This window comes from Pogona vitticeps, chromosome 14 (genome assembly GCF_051106095.1).
Source record: "Pogona vitticeps strain Pit_001003342236 chromosome 14, PviZW2.1, whole genome shotgun sequence".
NCBI lineage: Eukaryota > Metazoa > Chordata > Lepidosauria > Squamata > Agamidae > Pogona > Pogona vitticeps.
The window spans coordinates 17,742,271-17,759,823 of NC_135796.1; the positions used below are offsets into that span (position 1 = coordinate 17,742,271).

The following is a 17,553-nucleotide window of genomic DNA, read 5'->3' on the forward strand; positions in this document are numbered from 1 at the left end:
AGCTTACTTGCCTTAATTAATTAAAAGCTATCCGTTTTTAGCAGGGAAGCTAATTTGGGAGCGGACTTCATTCCAAGGCCCGTTTCATTTAAGACTGGTTCCTCATTTCTGAGATCTTAAGTTACAGCTTTTCTTTTGGCCATTATGAACCGAACTGCAGTCTAGCTGTGCTTAGGTACATTTTTTTCTTGAAATCAATCACTCAATAGAAATTAACGCCTTGTGTTTTTACTCAGCAAAAATCCCTAGAAGTCATTGTAAGTTTAACTGATTGGGAACGTCTATGGAGAGCAGCTCTAGAATCTGGTTGCAGGATGGTACCGTGCCATTGAGTGGTGCCATGGTTGATTTTGCAAGACTTGCTGTACAGAAATGACATAGGAAGATTTGAGCTGCATCATACGAATACTTCACAATTTTAAGTTTAATGTGAATTTTGAAGCAGAAGAGGCATTTTAAACTAGAATATGTGTAACTAGAAAGGATGGGCTTCCGCTAACGAGAGATGATGTGGTTGAGGCCCAGAATCTTTCTACAGACTGCCCCCCCTTTAGTGTGAACGTTTTTGTCTTTGTTATTTTATTGAACCTGGAAAGCAGAGCAATGCACACAAGGTACATTTTAGCGCTTCTGGGCTTAAGTAATTAAATATATGAGGAGGGTGGGACAGGGACTGCTTTTTTCAGGCTGAAAGAATAGATGTGACTTTCATACCTTAAGACTGACTTATTTTTCAGAAGGGAGCAAGACATTATGGCTTTATTTTTAGAAAGATCTTTTTTTTAAAGATAAGGTGCAGAACTCAACTGATCAAGTCCACGTTCAGGGGGTACAAGCATAAAGAGAATGTAGCATATCCATACCATTCTGAACAATGGTTGCTGAGTTAATAAACATTTTGTTAATTGGCTTTTCATTTATTCTGAATCTTCTTCCTCACAGCCCAGACACGTGATGGAGCAGCTTACAAGGGCTGAGGGCAACCGTCGCCATTTGCTCTCCCTGTTTGTGTGTGTGTCTAAAAGACTCCATGGGCTTATCACAGTTTTGCTTTGTGCAACAGTTACACAGACAATGGAAAAACATCACCACCGTTAACTAATACTGTTATTCAGAGCTACGGCTGAAGTACAGGGGCCACAAGAAGCAACTTGGGCCTATTTTAGAGCTAGGTTGACATGCACAGTCCTTTTCAAATCTTGTCTCACAGAAAGATTTGATTTACACGGGGGATAAAGCCAGCAGTGCTGCACTGGGCGATTCCTCAAAGGTATGCAACTGGACATGCCACTACAGTTATGTGGGGAATATGGGTTGAACTTCTTTTCCTTGCCCATAAAAAATAGGCAGTAGCCTCCATTAATAAAAATGCAAACAGAACACAAAGCTAGTTTCTCCATTTTTTTTACAATCATTTGTACAAATCAACAAGAGGTAAAAGTGTATGAGGAAGAAAGGGCTGTGGGGAAAATAACACCACTTTACAACAATGGCACTTATGTATACTGAAGTGTTTTTTTCCCCTTCTCTTTACAATCAGAAATTAACCCAGTTAAATCGTAAAACAAGAACTCGCTCCAAAAACTGAAGCTGCTCAGCTTCGGAGTAGAAATGGATTTTGTACAGCAAGTATGGGGGGGCCCAGATGTTGCAGTCCCTTCTGCTGAGTACAGGTGTAATTCCAAGTTTCAAAACTGAAAAAAAGGAATTTTATACAAGGGGAACTTGGCAACTTGTTCATTCTTAATCCTTATATTACACCCCCTTTCCACAACATGCTTACTGTGTTTCCAGAGTATACAAAGCAGGATATAAAACTTCCATTAAAACATGCTTTTTTCCCCTCTCATTTTAAAATATTAACCTACTTTCCTTCTCCCATCCCAACTGGGCCTTATCTGGTTGTTTCTTTTAAGTGGGAAGAGGCTGTCGTTTCCCGCTACCTCCAGGTAACTTGGCAATGTGAAACCAAAGACAAACACTTTTTGCAATGCGTTCAAGAACTCTGCATAAATAACTTTTTAAAACAAAGTTGTACAAAAATAGTCCTGCATCATGGATGTGACAACAACAACAACAAAAAATAACATGTTCAAAAGATAGAAATGCAGGGTTAGGGCCCACCTCCACTGACGCCAGAATTGAGATTGCTTTTGCTACCTGTCAGTGCCTTTGAAACGGCCGTGCCCCGGGGGTGGTCCTTAGGTGTGCTCCAGTCTGCCATGGGGGCTCAACCGTCCTTGGCTGTCACACCACAAGAAGGTCCATAAAACGAGGCCCAGGCAGGGTAACCGTGATCTGGCACAGGCTGAAGTGGTCTGCAGAGGGTCCAGACGCCAGCCTTTCTTGTGCAACCCCAAACCGTCGAGACCTGACCTCTCGAAACAAGAGTCTCAGGTCTCTGCTTCGAACTCTTGGCGTCCTCCGATTCGCCGCCCGGCGGCTCCTTCCGCGCCTGCCCTCGCCAAGACTAACTCAGCTTCTGGAGCAGCTTCTCTTCCACTTGGCCAAACGGAACGCTCACAGACATCTCGGCTATGAACTGCTCACACCCTTCCTTGGTCACCTGCTTGCAGTACCTCAGGTCAATCCGGCAGATGCTCCCACAGCGCTTGAAGTAGGAGAGGCACTGGTCTGTCACTTTGTTGCAGTCTGTCAGGGAACACCGGGGGGGGGGGAGGAGAGAGAGGAGGAACATTGGCTCAAGGGGGGCCATCTCCCAATGCCCACAGCTCTTATCCCCAACAGCTGTCCCTGGACACACAAGACACCCTGCCCGCCCCCTCAGCCTCTGCATCATTCTGCCCTATCTTTCTTGGCGTGGGCTGGGTGGGGCCGAGCTCTTCAAGCACCTTTGAGGAAAGACGGCCAGGAGATCTCAACAAATCGCTGCTTTGGGCTGAGCCTCCCAGAACAGTGATCGGTGCAGAAACCAGAGGGAGAGGGAGGGAAAAGCCAAGGGGCTGTCGTCCAAGGAACTTATTTTACGTTTTTTAAAAAATGGACCAGAACGTCCAGAATCAAGACCTTTAAGAATGTGGCAGATTGTCACACACACACATACAAAACCACAAGGAAATCTCCCAACAGGGCTGAGCATGTGGCTATTTAGAAAAGGGTCAAAGAGCTGGATTTGACCACTGGGCACTAGATTTCTTCATCCTCCTTTCAAAGGCCAAACTTCCAGCTCTGAATGGGATGCTTTCGACATTTAGGGAACATGCCTACCTTTCCCATGCTTGCTACCTTCAACATTTCCGCTTAGAAGATCCACGGATGGCTTGGGTGGGTCTGTCGGTCACCTACCCACCCACCCCCGCCCTCGCCCGCAAACCAGCTCCACACCTTGCAAAACTACTTCTGTGAGGGAGTCTCGCGTTGCGGTGCCCACAGCGGTCAGGAGGTTGATGGACTGATCCGTCATGTGGTTGCAGTAGCTGAGGTTCAGCCTGGACAGGAGAGGCATGTGCCGGATGATCAGGCGCAGGGAGGCGTCGGTGATGTCCAAGCCGGTCAGGCTCAAGTCCGTGATGTTCCGCAGCTTGCTCCGGTTGTCGATCTGGCCTGGGGGGGGAGCAAACGGGAAGCGTTCAGTAAACCTGGGAAAGCTGTCTTGTCCTAGAGAAGCCCAAGAGATTAAAACGGAAGAGGAGATCAACCTTTTACCAGCACGGAGACCACCAAGAGCGTGTGTACCTGGTCTGTTGTCAGTCGGTGGAGACAAAAGGTCTCTCATCTGCGCATCTTTCAAGCCTTCCACCCACTGCGCATCCAGCGTCCAGAGGAGCGGGCAACTGGCGCTGCAGAGAGCCGATACCGCAATCCAGGAGCACCCTGCCAAGAGGAGATCTCGGAGGCCTGGCGCGGGGAAAAGAAACGGAAACAAACTTGAACAACTGCATACCGAGCAGAGCATCGTGAGAGCCAGAAGGGCTCTTGTTTACATAACCGCGGAAGGCAACACGTGATTTGATCCTGGTATCTTTAGGTCATTGAGCTTGACTAGGCAAAACTGCAGTGCCTCAGCATCCTGTAAGGATCTGAGCTGGAATATCTGCTCCAGCGACCGGGAGTGCCGGACCGACACTGGGGAGACCCCACAGTTAAGATCCCCGCTGGGCCGTGAGGCTCCCGGGTCCAACCGTTGGCCAGTTTGACTCTCGTATCCTGTGACCTCCTTTCACAGAAATCCTTGGAACGTCTGCAAGTTTTTATAACCATGGCTTTGTTTTGGGTCAAGACCTGCAAGGGTCTCTTAGGTCAATACAGGGTTGTGGCCGGGAAGCCAAGTTTGGGGCTTCCTGAGAGAAGGGCTCAAAAGGCCTACAACTCCAAATGCCCTTCCACCTCTTTTCCCGGCTGGCCAGTCCACCGAGCCAGGCCCACCGCCCTGACGGACATACCTGGCAGTCTATTGATGAGCCAGCTCAGTTGCTTTTTCGATATGTTTGTCCAGCTCAGATCGAGCGTGACCGGCTGCCTCCGAATAATACCGCTGAGCATGAGAGGAGTGATGGATTTACAATGGTTTAGGTCTATTTTGGTCCACAGTCTTTTATCACAGCACCTACGGAGAGCAGGCAGAAGGGTTCGGTAAGAAAGGCTTGAACCGAGAGACCTACGGCCAAGGACTTCAGAAACCTCCGAACCACTGGGAAGGAGAAAGCCTCAAGTTTGATGCACGAGGCAAGGTTTTATATCCAAGAGAGAGGTTGCACCGTCTGTTCTAGCTGCGCGGATGTGAGTGACGGAACCGGGCAGCAATTTCTTGCAAACCTCCATGCCCCAGGGCGGGCGCTAGATTGCGACTCCCGGCCCTCTAGGGCTGAATGGGAAGGGCAGTCCACACACAAAGCTAAAAGGGCTGCCGTCGCCCCTGCCCGCTCCGTGATTTCTCCAGATAAACTCGGGCCACCTTTCCAGCTGAGCCAAGTGGCCTTTCCACCAAGTGTCAGCCCAGCCACGGAATGATGTTGGATTTCTGGAAGAGGCCAAGAGTTGTGAGCACATGACCTGCACCTTAGAAGTCGCAACATCTCCACCCCCCACGGCCAACTCCCTTCCTCCTGTGTGATGTCTGAAAGCCAAAGAGGGCGGGCTTGGTTAATGCTTAGGGTGGGAGACCCAACCAGGGAATTCCAGCCTCCTTTCCAAGCAGGGCGAGGAAAGAAATCTTGCCAAAGAGAGGCTCTGCTCCCAGTCAGAGCTGGCAAGGGGATTCACATGCCAGAGGGACGGAGTGCTTACTCCATTGCACTAGGACACAGGACACCCGGGTTCAAATGCCCAGTCACTGATGAAACTCCATGGGTCACTTGAGGTAGTCACTCTCAGCCCAACCTACCTCACTGGACTGTGATGAAGATAAAGTAGAGAAGAAGAGAGCCTTGAGCTCATTGGGAGAAAGATACAATTAATACAATAATAAATACAGTGGTGCCTCGCTTAATGGGCACCCCGTTTAACGATGAAATCGCATAGTGATTAACTTTTTGTGATCGCTTTTGCGATCGCTTTGCGATGTTTTAAATGGGGAAAAATCGCTTTGCGATGATCGGTACCCTGTTTCGCTTAACGATCATCGCAAAGCAATGATTTTTTAACAGCTGATTGGCAGTTCCAAAATGGCCACCCGCTGCTTTCTGGGCTGGATTCCTCGCTTACCGGGCAGCGAAAATGGCTGCCGTATGGAGGATTTTCGCTTAAAGGTGAGTCTGAAGCCCATAGGAACGCATTGAAGGAGTTTCAATGCATTCCTATGGGCTTTTTAATATCGCATAGCGACAAAATCACTTTGCAGCGATTTCTGCTGCATGGATTATCGTCGCTATGCGAGGCACCACTGTATTGGGCTAATACCAGTGGTCCGATATGGGATAAATCAGTTTCTTGTGTTATTAGAAAACCAGCCTTTCGTTTTAAAACAAAGCCAAGACTTTTTATGGTTCTGCTAGTTCCCCTGAAACATTTCCTATAGAAGCTTGGATCCCTCTCCCGCCTGCCTCCCATACATCATGTCAAGGCCAGGACCACCAGATTTTTCTCCATGAAGCCATGAGCACCCATCCCCTGCTTCTCACCATCTGTTCCAGGTCCTACAGACCCTCATGCAGATACACAGGTCACTGTGGCTGAGGTAGCGGAAGACGGCCATCCAGACCTCCCTTTGCATCACGTGGGCCGCCCCGTCGTCCAGCGGGAGGGAGTCCGGAGGGGGGCTGATGGGGGGCGGCCGGATGACGTGGCGCTCCATCTGGATGCACTTGGGCGGCGAGAGGGAAGGAGGTGGCCGGCTGACAACCCTGGGGCTGTTGGTGCCACCGCCGCTGCTGCTGCGCAGGCTGGACAGCAGCTGGTGCCGGAGCTCCCTGGGCGTCCCGTTCAAGCCCTTGCTGAAGCGATGGGGCCGCTCGGGGCAGAGGGCGTGCTTGGGCTCCTCGTTCTCACTCTCCGGCTCCGACTTGATCGGCTGGTGGTTCTCATTGGCGAGGCTGTTCTCAGTCTTCTGGATCTCCTGGTTGAGCTCCTTGCTCAGTTCCTTGCTCAGCTCCTTGTTGGGAAGACGGGCTTTCCGACGGATCCTGAACTTCTTCTTGTCTCGGGACTCGGCCCCTTCCGAACTCGGCCCGGCGGTGGGGGAACTTGAACGAGACTGGTCGCTCTCCTTGCTTTTCAGAGGCTCCTCCAGGCGCTCCTCCTCCTCGGGTTCCTGCTTGAAACGCCGTAGGGGTTTCACCAGGGCAGTTCGGTCATCCGTCGCCTTCCATGACCGCCTCTGGAAAAGGGAGATTTGGGCTCAGTAAGGGGAGATGATAATCAGAGGGGGTGGAGGGATAGTGCTGGAGCCGGGCATTTCCCCCTGGACAACAAATCCCCTGCCATGATTGACGGGAAGGGCACATCGGTGCCCACCATGTTTCTGATCGAACCGCAGAGTCACTCAAATTCAGAAGACGTCAGGCTTTGAGAATCTGAAGAACCGGGAAAAAATTGTGGCACCTTTCTCTTAACAACCCTCCACTCCAAATGCCCTCTCAAGTTCAAGAGTCCGGTGCTCGGCAGGGTGAGATCCAGACCTGCACGGTTCTTTGCGCAGAAATTCTGGTCAGCTACCCTGACTAAAAGCCGTCGCTCACTGTCTCTCACAGTTGAGCGTACCAGACACCTAGAAGAGCGTGCGAAGGCACGCCTGCTGCGCATTTTGCTCAGATGGTTTGTAACAGAACACTTTGTGGCTTTCAAGGTCTTGATCTTTATTTTTGTGTCTTAGGGTATGTGTTGTAACTGCCCAGGATAGTGCCTCGGCACTAATGGGGGCAGGATACAAACTGAATGAATGAATGAATGAATGAATGAATGAATGAATGAATGAATGAATGAACGAATGAACGAACAAACAAACAAACAAACAAACAAACAAGCAAACTAACAGAAGGATTAGTGTGGAACATCACTGGGGGAAATGGGTGGGTGGCTGGGGAGAAAACCACACAAATTAGCCACATACCTTCTTCTTGAACATCTTCTCTTCTTTACCCAGTTTTAACTATGGGAAGAAAAAGTTAAACTGATAAACAAAGAGGCACCAATAAGTGCACACATACATAAACACACACGCACGCAAAAGCAACCTTTCAGAAGGGCTTTTTTTGTGACCAGCGCCATCTTTTCGTACACCCTCAGGTCCTTCCTGCTAAACCAGAGGGGATTTATTTATTCACAGGGCCCTGCAAGGCAAATGTCGCTTTAATGACTAAGCTCTGCTCCGTTCCACAGGGCTTATTCCCAGAGAGTAAACGGGGGACGGCTTCCAGGAACTTCTAAACCAAAAACATTTGACAATCCATAAGAATGCACAGAACTGAAAATAAAGTAACGGAAAAGGTTGGTCTGTGTTTATTGCACACACACCTCTGCAGACAGAATATAAAGAGCTGAGAAGCCTCCAGGCACAGGCTTTTATTTTCAAATGGTGTGTAACCCCTTGCCGTTTTGATTACTTTTTAGATGCATCCTCCGCTCCTTCAGGCTACCTCAGGAAGGGCTTCTGGGCTCCCAATTTTTTTTGCAACTTTATTGTATCTAATCTGACGAAAGGCAGTATTACAAGGTGGGACATATTTTCGAAAGACGTGGGTAAGAAATGATAACGAGAGACAGAGGCTAGGTAAGGATAGCCATTGTCCGCTGGGCATTGATGCAGCTCAAAGAAGGGCATGCGGCCCTCCGCCCTAGCCCAAGGGGAGGAAAATGGGAGCTGTAGTCTGAGAACAGCCAGACAGCCACACACTCCCCCCCCCCAAATTGCTGACCCAGAGCAGAAGACGCTTTGTGATTGTTTTCTTCTTAAAAAACCATTAGCCAGGAAACACTGTATTTTAGCCCCTTTCAAGAGGAAGGGGCTGGAAGGAAAGAAGGGCGGAGGAGGAGAAGGTCTTCAGGAAACCCATCCCTGCCATCTCGAGGCAGAGGCCAGGAAATACATTTACCTTCCAGACCACAGGAGATGAGAAAGTGGCTTGATACAAAGTCAACCCATTGATTTCTTTAATTGGGCATCACCTGCCCTATAGAGAGCAAACACTCTAGCAGGTCTCCCGAACTCAAGTTGCCAGAGGCGAGGGGAGCCTGGGGGAACCCCCCCCCCAAAGTGTGAGAACACGTGACATTCTTGCTTAGACACACAAGCAGATTTTGCTGGCTCTCGGGACTCACCCGCTTCCGCAGGGCCGGTTCCTGGGGCTTTTCGAATTTCCGTTTCCGGCGCAGGTGCGCCTCCTCTGACTTCCTCCTCAAAAGGGGATCGATGGGGGGTTTGGGGGGCCGTTCGTCGGTTTTCTTCCGAGGGGGTTCCTCACACTCCACTTTCCGCTTGGCAGGATCCGGGGCCACCTCTTTGTTCTCTCGGTTGATCTTCTGTTCTTTGAGCAGAGAGCCGGGGAGGTTGGAGGCATACTTGAACCCGGGGCCGCGCTTTTGCTTGTACGCCAGAGAGACAAAGCACACAAAACAAACTTTATATCTTATGTCTTTTCAACCTGCCTTCTTTTCGGGGTTGGCAGCACCAGAAATTAAAAAAAAAAAAAAAAACCAACCACCACCACCCACATCTGTTCAGATTTATTAATTAAACGATTTCTACCTTGTTCTGTTATCCCAAGGCATCAGGGCAGCGTGTTACTATTTTAAAACAGTATAAATCTGTGTACCATTATCGGACCTCCATGAGACAGTTAAGCCAAAGCTCTGGACCCAAAGGTAAAAAGCAACCTCTTGAAATGGCTTCATAGTTTGTGCCTCCAGGATCAGGGGCATTCCCCTGCCAAGGGCACCCCAAATGAGGAAGACCACAGGTCTGTCTGCCCCTAAGGGCTCCTTCCCCTGGTCCTTTGGGGGCCCTGGTCAGCAACTACATGTCCGAGAGCAGACAGATCTTGAACTACGTCAAGGTGGAACAGCCAGTGATGTTTGGCTCTGCCCGCTGGCAGAGTTAGTTTGTTTTCCCCCCTCTGCTTCCCATGCAAGAGGGCCTCGGAGACCTTCCCCCCGATACAGATCAGAGGCGATTCCAATAACGGACAGAATCCTATTGCATAAAGTTACAGTGGCGTAAACTGGATCTAGTGCAGGAAATAATTTGCTCAAACGAAAACTTCTGGCACTCCCTGCGTTCAGGTTCCCAGAGCCCCTGCTTGCCCTGGAGAAGGCTTTAAGAGCCTCGGGATGGTGTGGATGGGGGCTGGTGGCGTTTTAATAGAAAAAAAATTTAAAATTGCCACCGATTTTTTTTTTAAAGGCCGCCCTTCGAGCTTCCTGCAATTCATGATAGTAAAAAACTCACTTTCCCTGACTTGCCAGCATGATTGCACTTTGGACACTCCCAGCAGTTTGGCAGCTCCTGGTTGACCACGCCGTCGGATTCCCGCACCTGAGAGGGAGAAGAACATGCAGAGCACACCTACAGACGCCGAAGACGCCTGGGGCTCGCCCTGCCGCCATCCCCAGCCACTGAACCACAATCTGCTAGCCACGATGCAGATCAGGCAGACCTGCTTGAGGTAAAGAAAACAGCGTCTAGACACCCGCTTAAGTGGAGGGCAGACCAAAGGAGAGCAAAACACACAAAAGGGCTTGCCAAACCGTCTTGTAAAGAGTCTGATGTATATAAAATACTACGCAAGGCAGAGGGGTATTCTGTACTAGGGATGTGCCATTCTGAATTTCTGGATTTTTAATTCCATTCTGGGAGTTCCACTTGGCAGATCTGCACTTACGGAGACCTAAATTTCACTCACCTTGAGAAAAGGCCTAGTTCAAAGGCTTCACGGCCTAGCTCCAGGCTACTTCCTGTTTGAAAAGGAAGCGGCCCAGTGCTAATTGGGAGTCCAGAAATCTAAAATGGCACAACCATAATATCTGCAAGGCACCACCTGATCCCACTGTAACAGCGATGGTTGCAGCCTTATGGCATCCTTTGATTTGTATTGGATGAGGAATTTAAGTTTCTTCTCTCCAGGAGCTTTCGGGCCCATCCCATGAATTCAAAGTCCCTGAAAAAAGGACCAGTCCCGGATTTCACAGGACAGAAGCCTGGAGGTTGAAGCGGGATTGAAATGCCATAACTGTGCAGTGCAGACCCCTCCTCACTTCAAACTGAACCCCCCCGACTTTGATTTCCCATCTCGACCTAAAAAAAAAGGGGGAAGGGGGTCACCGTTTCCCACCAGCCCTTACCTTAAGGCATCCAGGGTGTATGATTTCGTTGCAGATGGAACACTCCATGAGCATGAGATTAAACTTGCCTTCCTCCCCTTCCACGGTGTCTTCCTTCCCTGCTTCTCCGCACACCAGACATACGGCAGTGTGGGGCAGAACCGGCTAGGTACATAAAAGGCCAAGAAAAGATCAGGAAAGAAGGAGCAAGGGAGGAAAAGCAGCAGCAGCACAGAGCCTGCCAACTCTTCTGCCTCCAGCAGTCACCTCGAATGGTGTCCGTCTCCTGGAAACGTCCCTCTGCACACACCCAAACACCCACCACCCATTTATTTGACGCATTTTGGCCCAGTTGTCCGTGATAAAGGGCCACATGTGACGGAGGCACAATGGCTGTCCGCTCTGACACGGGACGGGGGCTTCTGGAGAGAAAAGACACCCAAATCGCCTACTCAACGGAGAGGCACACGTGATGCTGCTTCCGGGGAAGATGCCAGCCAGGGTGGATACCAGCCACGTGGCTCTACAAAAATGGCAACAGTGCAGGGCCAGGAATCACCGCTCTGTACCTGACTGTGCGCTATCCTCAACTCCAGGAAACTCTTGTTTTAAAAAGAGGAAGAGAGGGATGATGACCCTATCTGCCAGGCAGATCACAACATGGCCTAAAAAGAACAAGTTTGACTCAATTCTGCAGAGTCTCCCGCAAACTATTCCGCAACGATCGGAACCATACTCAGTTCTGGAGCTTTTCTCTCTCTTTTTTCTTTCCCCCTCCTCCTTCTCGGACAAGGGCCTCAACTTCTGCACCCACTTCCCCCGCTAGTAGCCTGGAGGCGATCCCCCACCTCCTGCCCAGGCGACCAGGCCAGGAAGACGCTCACCGCAATGCACTGCCGCATAATGCAGGACTGTTTCATCCTCCCGGGCCCGCCGAACTTCTTCATGTCCTTGCAGAAGTGACACTCGCCACACTCGGTGCGCAAGCAGGCCTCGCACTTGCGGCATCGCGTCCTCCGCCGGCGGGCTCCGGCCGTCGTCCGGTTGGCCGCGAGTTTCACCGCGGACGTGGGTCCCAATTTCCCTTTGGGTCTTCCCACGGCCCGGTTCTGGAAAAGAAGAGTCAATGGCAGGGCGCTGTTAGAATCCCCAAGTGGTCCTAAATGACGACTAAGAACAGACCAATCAACTCTAAAATCATTCCCGTGAGCTGCAGAAGGCTGATCTGAGCAGCGGTAAACCTGGAGTTTTCATCTAACTGTCTCTCTTGAAAAGACCCGAATGGGAAAATGATAATCCACCTCCTGAGGACAGGGTTAGAGGCAGACCACGAGGGATCCCCCAGCCTTCCTGGATCAGCCTCAGCATCTCGGGTGAGCCTTCCTTCTAAATCCTAACCGAGCCCAACCCTGCTCAGCTTCCGATCTCAGGTGAGATCAGGAATGTTCAGAGTGGTATGTTCATAATAAGCAACTTGCACCAAACCAGAGAGACCAATCACAACGGGAGAAGAGCATCACTGTTGGGTTTAAAGCTATAAAAAGTGATACTTAAATGTCTAGGTTTAGGAAGTCCATCATTCTATGTTTTTGGCCTTTTGCTCCAAGGTTTAGTGGTGGGTCACTGGGTCCTTGGGGGGAACACCCCATAGCAAACAGTGTAAAGCAGAAGTAGCCAACGTGTGGTCCTGGCTTGGCTTATCTCAAGATGGTCTTTGTCGTCCCCAAGCCTGCCTTGAATCTTCTTTCCAAGCAAAGAAAATGAATTACTGCCTTCGGAAGCCTCCACATGGTTAGGTTGCAGCCCTGCCCAATCATTTAACACACTAAAATGTCTATTTTTCAAAGCCAGAAGCAGACGTCCAGTGACTGCTAATGTTGTTGTTTTTGCCATCTCTCTCTGAGCATGGATTTGGGCAGTCCGGGCCGCCTCACTGAAGTAGACCACCTTAAGTCCTAAAGCCAAAGGAGGGTGTAAAACTGGATCTCTGTGGTTTAGCCCAGAAACATAAGCAATCCCGTCTTCACGGTAAAAAAAGATACCGAATTAAGACTCAAAACGGTAACTCCAACACACATTTAAGCCCCGTTAAATTCAGAGTGGCTTCCTTCTGAGTTAAGAGGTAGAGAACGGTGCCTCCAAGGTGTGCTTCTAAATAATTTGTACACGCCACTAACAAGTTTCCTTTGGCCCTTTAAAAAAAAATGACAAGAATGGTCCGCGTTCAAAGGAGCCAAAATTTCTCAAAGCCGCTCGTCCTCCCTCTCGCAGAAGCCGAGTCGCTGCCGTCACACACCGGCCAGTCCAGGGGAAAGATCAGGAGTCATGGCAGGGAGAGATTAAATAAGCAGAAAGTTTAAATTTAAAAGATGCTGGTTCACTGCAGGACCCCAGAATGGGCATTTTTTTTTTCACACCCCACAACCGTTGAGCTGGACTCCGAGCGTGAGCACGCTCCATAAGGCGGCAGATGGCCCTAGCCGGACGGATCCCTTCCCCTTGCTGTCTATACTTCGCCTCATCGGATGGCATCACCTCTATCCTACGACCAGCTAGGCAGCCAGTATCTGCAACAAACGTTTTAAAAGGCCACCGTTCTGCCATGGGAAGCATGAGACAGATCGGGTTGCCTCCTCCATTATCCAAAACTGGCCAGGGATTATGGGAGTTGTAGTCCAATCTCTCTGGAAGGCAGCAGGATTGGGGAAAGATGCTATTCGTGCGTTGCAGAACATTTCTTTTCCCGCTGGGAGCTGTCTAAGACTTGGCTATTTATGTTGGTTTTGCGCTGTCTAAAGCAGGCTGGTGCCCGCTTTCATGCGTGAGACGCTGGGTGAGATGATCATCATCATCTTTAAACTGTAGAGCTGGAAGGGACCCTACGGATCACTGCGCCCAGCCTGTGGTTACCCGCTTTGTTAAAAACACAGGGCCACAACAATACTTCTGGAAGGCAAAACATACAAATTAAAAATTCGTTAAGTCACGCTACAGAGGAGTGAAAAAACCAAGTAGCAGCAGGTTCTGGATTCCACTCTAACAATATGGAAACGGGCAGCTGTGTTAGTCCATTGAAAGATTTTTTTTAAAAACTGATATATTGTGGTACTTTTAAAGCCTAACAAATACATCTCTAAGTGCCACTGATATCTCACGGCTTCTGACCACTGAGGCTGAGTAACGAAAGCCACAGTTTTAGAACTTCTTTTGCTGTTAAAAAGAACTTCCACTTTTAGACCCAGTCCATATACAACCCCACTGACCACCACCACCTTCGCTACAGAACTGGAACTCGGCTCTCTCGGCGACGCGGTGCGGCTTCTTAGCTGCGGGACTCTCTCATCCCGCCTAGCTTAAAAGCATTTAAGTGCCACGTAAAAACCCTGCTGATTACCTAGGGCACTTATAACAAGTATTTCAATAATTTATATAAAAAACACTGCTACGGCTGTTTCAGTTCTGTTCTTTCGGCTTAGCTTTTTAAAATGTTTTTATGGAGGTAGTTTCAAACACTGAATACACTGGTGAATATACAATGGTGTAAATTGCATAAAGCTATTTGGAAGGGGCAAAAAGGCCCCTACTCGGTAAATCTGTCAGCCCACAACTGACAGGTCCTGAAACAAAAGAGCAAGAAGGCCATTGCACCCTGAGCTTTCTGGGTGATGTGCATGTTAGGGCATGTTTGCTTAGACGCACAACCTAAGCCTACGAGATTTGCCCTCGTGGGTAAGGGTGTGCATAGGACTGCGCATTTATGTGCGAGTAAAGGGGCTGAAAGCTTTACCTAGGAGCAAGACTTGCTGAAATTACAAACACAGAGAGTAGGTCAAAGACATTGTTCTCAGTGAAGTAAGTGAAATACTGAAGCTTTATCGCCCTGACCCTACAAGCTTACTCAAAAGTAAACCCTACTTTATTCATTAAGCCTTCCTCCCAGGATGGCAACCTGAAGATGAAAACAGCTGCATTAACCCCACAGTTATGCCCCACAAAAACACTAGGTTGACCTCAGACATCCATGTTTCTATGGGTGTTGTGTATGCATATTTATATGTATGTGTGTGTGTGTATACACACACACACAAAATCTATATATATATATATATATACACATACACATACATACACATATACACACATATATTCACATACATACATAAATACATACACACACATATACACATATATTCACATGCATACATACACACACACACACACACACACACACACACACACACACACACACACACACACGTATTGTTACACGGACTCCATTGACAGAAGGAGTCCCCAAATGGGAAGAAAAACATACCCGTGAGCTCCATGTTTTTCCGTCAAGCAAGACCCTTGGACCAACCCCCCCCTTCCCGTTGTTTAAAAAAAGAACACGGATTTGCAAAAGGGGAAAAAAAGGGGGGGGGAAGCCATATAAAAGAGGGGAAAAGAAAGGAGGGCATCTTTTTTTAAAAAAAAGGAAGGGGGTGGGAAAAAATAAAAACTTCCTTTCAGACAATGGCTCTTGTGGGGTTCAAGAGAAGCCTCTGGGCCCCCCCTCCTCATCCTCCCCTCTTCCTCTCTGGGTCCTTCATTCCTGACAAGACACAAGGGTAAAAAGGGGGGGGGCAGGAAGCGGTGTGTGTGTGTGTGTCTGACATTGTGATCCCACATTGTCTCCTCCTCCTTGTCTTTGCGGATCTCTCTCTCTCTCTCTCTCTCTCTCACACACACACACACACACACACACACACACATCCCTAACCCCCTCCTTGTTACCCAGGGGGCGCCCTTCTGTCCTTGAAACACCCCCACCCTCGGGGAGGGGGGTCTCTCCTCTCATTCCTGGGACCCTTGACCCCCCCCAGACACACACCCACACCCAAGGACACCCACACAACCCCACAGCCTTGCCAACTTTGCCTTGCAATCAAAGGCTTCCCCACCCCTTCCCCCTTCCAGCCTCCGAGCCATGCCCGCACCCCCCATCCCCCCACTATCCTCCTCAACCCAGCGCCGGGGCGGGGGCGGGGGCGGGGGGGGCTCGGTCCCGACCTGCTCTTGCTCCGACTCATAGTCCTCCTCGTCCGGGCTGAGCGACAGGGCCATGGCTCATGGTGGGGGCCCCGCGGCCCGGCCCGAGCAAAGCCTCCGCTGACACCCCCGCCCGCCCTGCCGGGGAGAGAGAGAGAGAGAGGGAGGGGGGGAGAGGGGGGGGAGGGAGACGCCGGAGGAGGAGGAGGAGGAGGCGGGGCCACGCCTGCCTCTCACTCTCTCTCCCTCCCCCCGCGCCTACACCCGCGCACGCGCAGCACACGCCCGGGGGTAGGGAGTGAGCGGAGGGCGGGGCTCCTCCGCATCTGCAGGCAGCCCCTGGCAGGAAGGGGCGGGCTCCTCCCACCCACCGCCGCCGCCGCCCGCCTGGCCAATCGGAAGCCGGCAAGGCCCCGGGCGGAGGGGGGGGCCCGGGTCGAACAAAGGGAAGCGCCCCATTGGCTGCCCGGGATAGAGCGCGAGAGAAAAAGAGGGGGGGGAAGGGGAAGGAAGTAAGGGGGGAGAAGGGAGAAGGGAGGCTGAGGAGCCGGCCCTTATTCACCCATTGCTCTTAAAAAAAAATAAAAATATAAATAAGGGGAAAAAAAAACAGAATTAAGGGTTGGGGAGACAGGAATGGGAATACAGTAGCAGCACCATCACCATCACCATCATCATCATCATCATCATCATTATTATTATTATTATTATTATTATTATTGAGGGGGAAAGGGGGCAGCAGAAATGGAATTAACAATAATAATGCTATAATAATACTACTACAGTATTATTATTATTACAGTATTACTTTTATTACAGTATTACTTTTCTAATAATACTACTACTACAGTATTATTATTAGAAAAGTGAGACAGAAATGAAATAATAAGAACACAGCACAGTCAATCAAATGGACAAGGACTGGTATTATAGAACAGATGCAAGTTTTAACCCCAAAACCCTAAGTATCTGTTAAATACCGGTGCCGTTATGTATGCTGTTCCTAATATTGCTGTTTTTCCTAGCTCTGAGGGTGTGGTTTGAGAGCTGCAACTACTACTACTACTACTTATTTATTTATTTATTTCACTTCTGTCTCTGTTTTCTTCCACCGAGGGAGGGCAGGCTGGGCTGCTCTATCACTCCACACGCATTTAAACCACTCAGTTTTTATACAATCATAAAGCCACAGTGGCTGATCCCTTGATGTGCAATTGTGAGTTGTGATTCTTTTTTATGTTTCCTCTTAGGCTTAATAGATTACACATGTATTACACCCAACCACCACAGACCCAGAAAGGACCGGTCCTTTTTATACAGATCACCACAAACAGGGAAAACCTTCTGCTATTATTTGTTTAAAACAGTAAAACAATGCGGAGGTGCTCTGAGAGTTTTATTTGTTCTGCCACCTCTCTTTATTAGTTGTTTTCATGTTCTCTTTTTCTTAGTTTAAGTTGATTGATATGTTTAATTTAATTTTTTTATTGCTATTATGTTGTCAATTTATTTAAAACTGTTACTTGTTTTATCATGTTGTGGACCACCCAGAGTGGCCTTGTAGCCAGATGGGCAGTAATAGAAATTGAATGCATGAATGAAATTATTTTCCAGGCAGGAAGAAAAAAAAAGGAGGAGCCAGTTCAGAGCTGTAAGGAGAGTTGTTGATTGTCTGATTGTAAATATAAAAAGCATTAGTGGGTGATGCAGAAGGAAAGACCTTTAAAAACATATTTAGGAACAAAAGTTTACTGTATTGTCTGCAAATGGGACAGTTTAACCTTACACTGTGTGTTGTTTTAAACCCAG

General features: G+C 49.1%; 1 protein-coding gene across 8 annotated transcripts in view; it reads right to left on the minus strand.

Annotated features, from left to right (window-relative positions):
* Nucleotides 1-1,388: 1,388 nt before the first annotated feature.
* Nucleotides 1,389-17,553, minus strand: part of KDM2B (lysine demethylase 2B) — a 48,874-nt gene continuing 32,709 nt past the window's right edge. For 6 of the 8 annotated variants that reach the window (XM_078381779.1, XM_078381780.1, XM_078381781.1 and 3 more), the window contains 10 exons: nt 11,598-11,822; nt 10,735-10,878; nt 9,841-9,928; nt 8,716-8,987; nt 7,508-7,546; nt 6,081-6,775; nt 4,404-4,567; nt 3,697-3,858; nt 3,346-3,564; nt 1,389-2,652 (listed from right to left, as the gene is read on the minus strand). In XM_078381779.1, coding sequence (XP_078237905.1) covers nt 2,471-2,652; nt 3,346-3,564; nt 3,697-3,858; nt 4,404-4,567; nt 6,081-6,775; nt 7,508-7,546; nt 8,716-8,987; nt 9,841-9,928; nt 10,735-10,878; nt 11,598-11,822 — 2,190 coding nt within the window. In that variant the 3' untranslated portion in view covers nt 1,389-2,470. Of the gene's footprint in view, nt 2,653-3,345; nt 3,565-3,696; nt 3,859-4,403; nt 4,568-6,080; nt 6,776-7,507; nt 7,547-8,715; nt 8,988-9,840; nt 9,929-10,734; nt 10,879-11,597; nt 11,823-15,765; nt 15,921-17,553 lie in introns of those variants that run through there. The other 2 variants (XM_078381785.1, XM_072983461.2) reach the window with 2 other exon arrangements.